This window comes from Corapipo altera, unplaced genomic scaffold (genome assembly GCF_003945725.1).
Source record: "Corapipo altera isolate COAL_440 unplaced genomic scaffold, ASM394572v1 288, whole genome shotgun sequence".
NCBI classification, from domain to species: Eukaryota; Metazoa; Chordata; class Aves; order Passeriformes; family Pipridae; genus Corapipo; species Corapipo altera.
Window position 1 is genome coordinate 78,063 of NW_020885071.1, and position 10,328 is coordinate 88,390.

At 54.7% G+C, this 10,328-nt stretch overlaps 1 protein-coding gene across 1 annotated transcript in view; it reads left to right on the forward strand.

Moving 5' to 3' along the window:
* Positions 1-10,328, forward strand: part of ASXL2 (ASXL transcriptional regulator 2) — a 66,499-nt gene that overhangs the window by 28,581 nt on the left and 27,590 nt on the right. Inside the window, exons 4-5 of the mRNA XM_027669182.1 lie at positions 5,454-5,562; positions 7,721-7,871. Of these exons, the coding sequence (XP_027524983.1) occupies positions 5,454-5,562; positions 7,721-7,871 (260 nt within the window). The remainder of the gene's footprint in view (positions 1-5,453; positions 5,563-7,720; positions 7,872-10,328) is intronic.

Consider the following 10,328-nt stretch of genomic DNA (forward strand, 5'->3'; position numbering starts at 1 on the left):
GGGATTGCAGGGTGGAAGGGATGCTCCATTGGGATTGCAGGGTGGAAGGGATGCTCCACCTCCTTCCATCCCTTCCCCAGGCAGCTGCTGGGAGCAGAGTCCTCACCATAACCTTCATTTCCCACTCAACCCCCTTTTTCCTGCTCAGTCTGAAGAAGCTTTTGATTCAGTGGGGGGTTTAAAACGTCCTGTTTGAAATGTTGACTTTATTTTGGGATTTCTGGGCAGGAAAAGGTGGGATGTGTGTGTTGGGCTGAAATGCTGGGCAGCTTGGAGAACTCCTCAGTGGGGGAGAGCTCAGAACACCCATTCCTTGTGCTGTGGCCTCACAGCTGCCTGTTCCCCACAAGAGCCACCCCTGCCCTGCTTTGGCCCTCCCAGCAGTCCAGATAAGTGAGGACTGTGCCTGTCCTGCTGGCACAGGGACAGTCCCTGGCTGGGGATCCCCCTGAGATCAGGTTCTCCAGCTCATCAGTGACAGTGTGCACGTGGAAAATGGTGATTTTTCAGAATTGAATTTTAATATTTACAAGTTCCCAAACCCCCTTGTTCGGGCAATGATGAAAAAAAAAAAATGCAATTTGTGTGTCAGTCATGGGTTTATAGATTCCACAGGTCTGTTGAATTGGTTGGTTTTGGCTGGCATTAGCAGGGAGTCATTACTAACCCCCTCATTTCAGTTGACTGGCAGCACCAGGTTGCTCCAAGCCCCGTCCAGCCTGGCCTTGGACACTTCCAGGGATCCAGGGGCAGCCACAGCTCCTCTGGGCAACCTGTGCCAGGGCCTCCCCACCCTCCCAGCCAGGAATTCCTTCCCAACCTCCCATCTCTCCCTGCCCTCTGGCAGTGGGAAACCATCCCCCCTCCTTGTCCCCAGTCCCCTCTCCAGCTCTCTTGGAGCCCCTTTCAGCCCTGGAAGGGGCTCTGAAGTTTTCCTGGAGCCTTCCCTTCCCCAGGCTGAACCAGTTTTGGTTCCAGCTCAACCCTTGGGTTGATTCCAACTCAAACCATTTTGCCTCTGGCAGAGGAAGCTGTGAGGGGTGGATTTGTCCCTCCCTGGTTTTTCCCAAGCCCCAGTACAGTGGGAGTGAGGATAAAGCAGCAGCTCTGGGGAAGTGAAGGGGCTCAAGGCTTCAAGCAGACAATGAGGAGGGCACAGGATCTTGGCCCGTGGCCCCTGCCCTGGCACCACCAGTCCCTCTGTGCTGCCCTGGCTGGGGCAGGTTTCACTCAAAGGCCCAGCTTTGCTGAGCTTTTTTTTTTTTGGAAAAGGAAAAGCCAGGAAGTTTCAGTGTGTGCTGGGAATGCCATGGAAACCAAGGGAGCCCTGGTAGAGGCTGCTGGAGTCACCCCCGAGCCCCCCAAACTCTCCCAGAGGGATGTTTGTGCTTTAATACCAGCTCATTCCAGTGCACAAATCCAGCTGGATTTGCCAGCCTGTCCTGATCCAGGATCCTGATCCCAGCCCTCCCAAGGGTTTCTCAGCTGAGGTGGGAACCAGTGTGACCCCCAGGACATTGATCCAGGTTTTCCCAGGGATCCTGTCCGTGTGTCCCTGGGCTGTCCCCAGCACTGGGTGATCATCCCACCCATCACCTCACCACTTCAAACAGGTTTGCTCTCCCTGAACACGCAATTCCCAGCTGGAATAAAGTCAGGATAATGCACTGCTGGGAGTGCATCAGTGACAGTCCAGCTGCAAAGGCTCTTTGCTCCCAGCAGCACTCCCAGCTCGGGTCTGCACTCACCTGAGGTGGCAAATTCTGAGCAGGATTTGCATGGAAAAGCAGAGCTGGGAGTGCCAGGGGATGGATAACCCAGATCCAGGCTGTCCCCCAGGGCTGTATCTGCATCCTTGCCTTGGTGCACTGCTGGAATTTTGGTCAGAAATGGGTGTTGGAAGCACTGGGTGAGGCACCAGTGGCTTTTGGAGGTGCAGGATGCCTGAGTCAGTGTTCCCTGTGTCAGGATTTATCTGGTTCTCATCAGGGAAGTGTCCTGACCAGGCAGGTCCTGCCTGATGTGTCAGAGCAGGCTTGGAAAGGGCTCCTGTTCCTGGGCAGCACAAAGTTCCAGTGCCCTGGTGGTGCCTGTGTTCCATTTCCAGTGCATCAGTGAGATTTGGGGTGGAAACAGCCCAGGCAGATCCAGGGAAATCAGCCCTGGCAGGAGCCAGGCCGGGCTCTTCCTACAGTTAATTCCCGAGGGAAACACGAGTTCAGAGAAATCCTAAACGTGCCCTGTGCAGGTGCAGCACCTTGATCCAAGGGCTTGGATTTGTGGATAGAATCCTGTCTGGGTGCAGTAAAGTGGAATTTGGAGCTGTCCCTGCCCCTGTGTCCCGGGTGAGCACAACACACCCCGAGTGAGGAGGAGACAATGGCACCTCGAGCCATGGAATCATGGAATGGTTTGTCTGGGAAGGGACCTCAAAGCCCATCCAGTGCCACCCCCTGCCACGGGCAGGGACACCTCCCACTGTTCCAGGGTGCCCCAAGCCCCATCCAGCCTCATCCTGATGTCCCTCCTGCCTCTCCAACCCAGCAGGTTTGTGCATCTGCACCTCAGACCTCTCATCTTGAAGCCAAGAGCCAAACCTGAGCTCAGCTGGAGCCCAGGGTGGTCCATGGCCGTGACACAAAGCAGGAGAACCTTCCAGTTCAGGAGCTTTGGGAATAAAACTGAGGGATTTGAGCTGCAGCAGGTCTGGCAGAGCCCTGACAGGACACCAAGGAGCAGAGCAGTTACAGGCTGGCCATGGCATAGCCTTGCTGAGCTCCACAGGCTCTTCCCTGAAGGATAAATCCCGGTTGGAGATCCCCTGCCAGCAGGTCTGGCACGTTACCAGTCAGCAGAGCTGGAGCTACCCATGGATCCCTGTGGATTTGGGATGGAACGGGGTGAAACTGGGGGTGGTGATGCACCTGGAGCAGACAGAAACTCATCTTTGCATCACCTGCTTGGTTTGGGGTGGAGTGGTGGGAGCTGCCAGAGCTGGCTGTTGGTCCAGTGTGTGTTCCTGGCACAGGGAGGAGATGGCCTTGGGTATAAAGTCAGGGGAAAAAGGCACTAAAATCACTGGAAGAACAACATCTGGCTCCTGAGGCTGCTTTTGGGCAGCTCTGGCATTTCAGGTAGCAGGAGGTGGGCTGGGAGCAGAGCACAGGGAGTGGAGAGAGGAATGAGGGAATGCTGGGGGATTCCAAGCACAGGGACAGCAAAGACCCAGCCAGGGGTGAAATCCTTCCATCCAGGGAGAACAGGTTTCATCTCCAAGGATAAATGTAACCCCAGTCCCACTGCAGGTGTATTTGGGAGCAAACTACCAGGGCTGGGGAAAGCCCCCTTTTATCCAAGGAAAGTGTTTCCCTGGGATCAGGCAGGGCCAGCACAGCCCCCATGCCTTCTGGGGTCTGGGGGAGCACCTTGGCTGGTTCTCATTTGTCTTTTTGGGTGAGATTTGGTGGCTTTTTTCCAGTTTGGAGGTTTGTGTTTCTAGTTTGGAGGTTCCAGTGCCCGGTTTGGAGGTTCCTGTGCCAGTGGAGATCCAGATCAGCTCAGGTGGGAGCTGCTGGTGGCACAGCTCATGTAGTCCTGCAGCAGCTGCCCTGAGGGACTGGTCAGACTGGTTGGAGCTGGGAACCACCATCCTGCACCCAGAGCAGGGCTGGGAGTGAGGGACAGTCCTGGGAATGGGATGGTTCCCGTAGGGATTGGGTGCTCACGAGGACTCTGCCCATAAGGGCAGAAAGGATTTGAAATGACCACGTGTCTTCTGCCCAAATCCAACCCATTTCTTTTCAAAGTTAAGTGGGATTTGTTGGCTAGTTTTAGCTTTAAAAAATTTAATAATAACTTGTGTGACAGGCTGGAGTAGTGTTGGATTTGTGCCAGGGACGGGCACGTACCTTGAGAGGGGCAAACATGAGAAAACAGGGAATTAAAAGTAAGGAGAAGCTGTTAAACAGGGAATTAGTTCAGGAGGAGCAGTGGAGGTGCCAGATGAGTAAAGCTTTTGTAAAGATGGGTCCTGCCAAGGCATCATTCCTTGGGGAGCTTCCCAAGCCCAGCTCTGCCCACACTGCTGTGAAATGCTTGGATTCTGCTCTGGTGCAGTTTTTAAAAGGATGTGCTTGGTGAGGTGCAGGTCAGGGCTGTGGCAGAGCTCTCCTGCCACCCTGAGGCTTCCTGGGAATGGGAGGGATGCAGAGTGATCCCTACTCTTCCACAGGCTTTGGGGAAAAAGGCATAAAATCATCAAATCCCAGAATGGTTTGGGTTGGAAGGAGCATTAAAGCTCATCCAGTCCCACTCCCTACCATGGGCAGGGACACCTCCCACTATCCCAGGGTGCTCCAACCTGGCCTTGGACACTTCCAGGGATCCAGGGGCAGCCACAGCTTCTCTGGGCAACCTGTGCCAGGGCCTGCCCACCCTCCCAGGGAAGGATTTCTGTGCTTCCCTAAAACAATCAGTGCAGTGTGAAAGGGTTTTACTGCAGAGCTCAGCTTTGCTGGGTCTCACCTTTGGGCCCAGCCCGTGGATCTGGCCTGTCCTGATCCCAGCAGGGAATGGTGCCTTGCTGCACAAGGCCCTGCCCAAATCCTTGGAGGGCTCTACTCATCCCCCCTGTATTCCCCTCTCCTCCCAAGGCTTTTTTCACCCCATCTGGGGGGATTTTTGAGATGTTTGGGTTTACTGCAGGCACAGCTGTGCCTCCTGCTCGGGGAGTTCACTCCAGCAGTCACAAATTCGGGGTGTCAGTCAGTTTGGTGGCTCTGGTTCCTGAAGGATTCCCCATTTGTGTGCTTTGGGAGTAGGGACACCTGGCTGGGAGAGGCTGTGATTCCCCCTGTCCCTGCAGGTCACCCCTGTGCCTCCTGGGTTTGCTCCTGTCTGCAGCAGGACGGGTTTAAAAAGCCAAACAAAAAACACCCCACCGGTGAAAAGAGGGATCCTCTGCCTCCACCCTCCTGCTGGGATCCGAGATATCCCCTCTTTTCAGGGGAAATGGTGTGATTTGTTTCCATTCTTTATCCCACAACCCTCGTTTTTGTGAGATGTGGGTTCTATTTTGGAAAAAAAGCCCCCCCAACACACCTTAAAATCCCCATGCAGCCCGTTGTGAGCTCCCACCAAACCCGCTCCGAGGTCCACATGAGCAACATGGAGCATCCAGAGCCTGGAAAACCCTGGGACTGGGCTGATGTCTGGCTAAAAATTCTTGGAGAGCCTGAACGTGGGGGCTTTTTTTGTTTGCTTTTTTCCTGGGGCTTGGAGCACACGTGGAGTGGTGTCACTGTGGCAGCTCCAGCTCGTGCCCTCCCTGGGAACGCGAGCTGGGCCTGGGATCTTTGTGCCTCTGCACGAGTGTGATGGTTGGGTGAGGGGTCCCCCCAGCAGGAGATGAGCTCCCAAAGCCCCCCGGGCTCTAAGCTGGTGCTCTGTTGCAGTGGGACGTCCCCCCTGGCCTGCCTGAATGCCATGTTACACACCAACTCCCGCGGGGAGGAGGGCATCTTCTACAAGGTGCCGGGACGGATGGGAGTCTACACCCTGAAGGTGAGTGAGTGAGTGTCCTCCTGGCACCTCCCTGGGGTGCTCAGGTGACTTTGGTCCCTTTAAAAACACCTTGGGTTGGGATCTCGGAGTCACTGAGGCTGGAAAAGCCCTCCCAGCCCATGGATCCCCCCTGTGCCCCATCCCCACCTTGTCCCCAGCCCAGAGCACTGAGTGCCACAGCCAGGCCTTCCTGGGACACCCCAAACCTCCCTGGGCAGCCCCTGCCAGTGCCTGACCACCCTTTCCAGCAGGAAATTCCTCCTGATGTCCAAATTATCCAGGATAATCCTGAAGAGGGGACTGTTCCTCACTGGCAGGAGTTGGAGTGTGGGTGTTCCCTCCTGAGCACTGGGTGTGAGGGCACAGCTGGAGCTGCTCCTGTTACCCACAGGGTGGTTTGCTGATATCAGTCACTGTCCCAGAAATGAAGGAATAATTAAAATACCAAGAGAACTTCAGCCCTGAAAGGGTAATTTCATCTTCACTGCTCTCAGCTTGTCTCTAGAAATGAAAAATCACCTTTTATCCTCAGTCTGTTAGTAAGACAGAGGGAAAAATATGGGCGGATCTGATTGGTGTATTTAAAATAATCTGTGTTTTAAACACTAGAAGGAGGCCTCACACCATTCCTGGTTTGGTGTGGATTGTCTCTGCAGGCTGTGCCCAGACCTGCTCAGTGTGGGGGGTCCCCCCAGGACACTTTTCCTCTCTCACTCCTTCCTGGACAGAGAGGAATGGAACCACAGGGTCATTAACACTGACAGCCCTTGTCACCCTAATTGGCCTTGGGTGTGGAAATCACTCCTGGCTCTGGTTTCAGGGGCAGGACAAGGAGTCAGTTGTCTCCAGGTCCAGGGAGAGCTGTTCTGAGGTGCTTTTCCCAGCAGAAGGGATTCCCTGTGGGACACACCCAGAGCTGTCCAGCTGTTCCCTCCTGCTACCTCACACATTCCTAAGGATTACTGGGAATGATGGCACCAGTTCAGCCTTGGCTGAGGGGGTGGCACAGAGGCAGAGCAGGGGTGAGGGTTGTGATGGGCCACAGTCCATCTCCTCCTGGCTCAGCACCTCTGGGAGGTGCCCAGAGCTTTTCAGGTGGGGGAACAGGGGGGACATGTCAGCTCAGCAGCAGGGAACAGCAGGGAACAGCCAGTTCTCCTGCCCTGGAAATGAGTGTTGCAGTGTGGATCCCATGGGATCAGCACTAGAGGGCAGGCTGGGCTTGGTGTGGGAGGGATGGAAGAGCTGCTGCTCCCTCTGAGGGGAACAGCCCAAACCCACAGGTGAGTGCAGGTGCTCCCCCCACAGCCTGGGCAGCACAGGGCTTTCACTGAATCCCAGAATCCTTGAGGTTGGAAAAGCCCTCCCAGCCCATGGATCTACCCTGTGCCCCATCCCCACCTTGTCCCCCAGCCCAGAGCACTGAGTGCCACAGCCAGGCCTTCCTGGGACACCTCCAGGGCTGGGCACTCCAAACCTCCCTGGGCAGCCCCTGCCAGTGCCTGACCACCCTTTCCAGGGAGAAATTCCTCCTCCTGTCCAACCTGAGCCTCCCCTGGCACAGCTGGAGGCCGTTCCCTCTCCTCCTGTCCCTTGTTCCCTGGGAGCAGAGCCCGACCCCTCCCCAGCTCCCCCCTCCTGTCAGGGGGTTGCAGAGCCAGAAGGTCCCCCCTGAGCCTCCTTTGCTCCAGGCTGAGCCCCCACAGCTCCCTCAGCCCCTCCTCACAGGGTGTAAGGACCACTCAGAAACCAGTGCCAGGCGTGTTTTCCCCAGGACCTGTGTTGGCAGGTCAGGGGCTGCTCTGCTCTGGTGGGAACAATATCCCATCTGACCCCTCTGGCACTGGGGAGCCATTCTCCTGTGTCCCGTCCCTCTGGGCCCTGGCTTTGGAGTTGGTGATCAGGGATGGAGAAGTCAGGGGAGAGCAGTTAAAGCCTCCTGTGAGGGATGATGAGGACGTGTCACCTGCATTGAGTGTTTAAATGGACTCCCAGAGGGCAGCAGAGTGTTTGAGGCCAGCGGTGGAGCAGCTCTGGCTCTGCTCTGGAGCAGCAGAAAATCCCTGGTAAATAAAAACCTCCCTGTTTTGAGGGTTCTGCTGCCCGTGGGAGGGGCTGGCCCGGGGGGTGACTGTGTGTGCCTGTGTCCCCCTGGCAGAAGGACGTCCCAGACGGGCTGAAGGAGCTGTCAGAGGGCTCAGAGGAGAGCAGTGATGGCCAGTCCGACTCGCAGAGCTCCGAGAACAGCAGCAGCAGCAGCGACGGCTGCGCCGCCAAGGACGGGAGGAAGAGCAGGTGGAAAAGGAAAGGTGGGTCCTTGTTTTGGGAATGACAGTTTGAAAACGGGCTGGGGAGGGCCTGGGGGGTTTTATCCATCACTTCTGGTGCCTTAGAGCAATCCCAGAGCCTGGAATGTGCCGTCCCTTCAGAGCTCAGGTGGGATGTGCCCCCCTGGGCAGTGAGGGGCTGCAGGTACCTGATCCTGGGAGGGGTTTTGGCCCCTCCACATCCCAGAGCAGCTCTCTGGGCTCCACACCCAGGAGCTGCCACTCTGCTCCTCCCAGGCTTTCCCTGCCTTCCCCCTGTGTTCCCTGGGAGAGGGTGAACTGGGGGGTCCTGCATGGTCTGGCCTTGAGCCACTGAGCTTGGTCCTGTCCTGGTTTGGTCTCCTCTCCCTCCCAAACCAGGCCCTGTTTAGGTTTTGGTGTTGAATCCTCTCCAGCCCAGCTGGGGCCGTGGGTGCTGGGGCTGGGACTGCTCAGCTCAGGTGGTTCAGAGGCATTTCTGCCATCTCCAGATCCTGGCTTTTCTATGGAAGCAGTGCAGGAGTGCCAGGCAAGGGAGAGGAGGGATTTCACTCTCTGGGGTGAATCCTGTTGTCACTGGGCACCCTGGGAAGGGAATGTCACTTATCCCACAGTGCCCTGTCCTGCTGTCTCACTGTGTCAGGCACAGCAGTACAGCCTTCATTCCTGACAAACTGCATTTCCCTCCTTCCAACATCTCAATTCTTCCCTCCTTCAAAGCTCTGCTCAGACACTTCTGGGCTGCTGAGGTGTTCTGAGCTGAATTAATGAGAAAAAGGCCCTAATTCCTTGTGAGGCTGTGACATGCATTGCTCTGGGAGCAGGGGGGACTCTGTTCACTCCAGTGCTGTTATTCCCTGTTAAAAATGAGTGTTTCCTCCCTGCCAGCTGGGTGAGGGAGCCTGGAGCCTCCCTGCAGGCAGCTCTGGGTGGCCTGGAGAGCTGGTGCTACAGCTGCTCGTGCTGGAACTTTACCCTTCAATCCAACATTTTCCTTTTCCTTTTCCCCTCAGTCATGCACAGAATTTCTTGGCCGAAACAAGACATTGTTTAAAACTCATTTCCAGTGCAATGAGACACCTGAGTGGGAGCAGAGGGGGTCTCTAAAGCTGTTACAGGCCTGCTCTAAGCTGCCAAACCCTGCCCTGGTGGGGAGTCACTGCAGGAGAAGAGGCTTTTACTGCTCACCTGGGTCAGACCCATCCCTGGAGCCACAAGACAATAAAAAAGAAGCATCATGTAGAATTTTAAGCATTTAAAGCACCATGAAAGTACAAAATTACATATGACTATAAAAAAGTGTAAGTATAAAAAACCCCCTAGAAGTAAAACTTGACTCCAGGTCCATCCTTTGACAGGAAAGCCACAGATGGTCTGTCTGAAATATTTTAATTTCTGAAAAATCCTCTCAAAGTATTTGGTCCATGAGGGGTTTTTGGGGGCTACTTGCCCTACACCTCCAATGTTGTGACATTGGGTAAAAACCTGTGAGGGAATTCATGCATCTTTTACAGAGATCTTTATGTAGGAATCCGTGTGATAGATTTTATATAAAGGTTTTGTGTATCACAGCATTGAATGGCTGGAAGGGCAGGAGGAACCCAGAAGAGAAGGAATGGGAATCCTACCCTGAAATGGCTGCTAAAAGTGCCTCAAACCCAAAACCCAAAAGAAAATGGGGTCAGTACAAACACAGAAAAGGGGGTTTGCTGCTCTGTGGGGGCTGGTGCTGATGGCTTTTATCAGGAGTGGCATTTGGACCTTTGGCATAAAGCCACGTTTTATGGGTGTTGCTGGAAGCCCAGTGATTAGTAAATTAGAAATTAAAGGGGCATTGGAAAGGTGGGGGGTGGCAGTGGATGGGCTTTAAGGTCCCTTCCCACCCAAAGCAGTGTGTGTTTCTAAGAAGCCCACAGGGGAGAAGATGATCTTTCATTTTCAGTGTTTCATTTCCTTTATGGTCTGGGAGGATTCCTTTGGTTTCCTCCAGCAAACGCTGCAGTTTCATGATCTTGGTACATAAAACCCCTGACATTTAATATCTAGAAAGCTGCCATGGGGAGCAGAATGAAAGCAGAAAGTGGTTTCAGCTCGGTCCCAGCCTGCAGTCAGGGATGAGTGGAGTGGGAAGTGAGGGAATGTGCAGCCCCAGGAGCCCCTGGCAGTGCCATCCTGACCTGGGGGGGGATCAGAGTTAATTCCAGCAGCGATCCCTGAGCTCTCTCCAAGCCTTTTTCCCCGCTGGTTTTATTTTCACTGGGTTCATTTATTTACTCTTCTTTTAACCAGCGAGACATGACATTCCAATTAGGGAGATTCCTTTGGCAGGAGCTGTGGAGCATCAGCCCTGGAATGCAGCACTCCCACACAGGGCTGTGCCGACCTGGAGCACACAAAAGGAAAAAAAAAATCCCAGATCTCATAATCAAATCCCAGAATAGCCCAGACCTGGCTGGAATT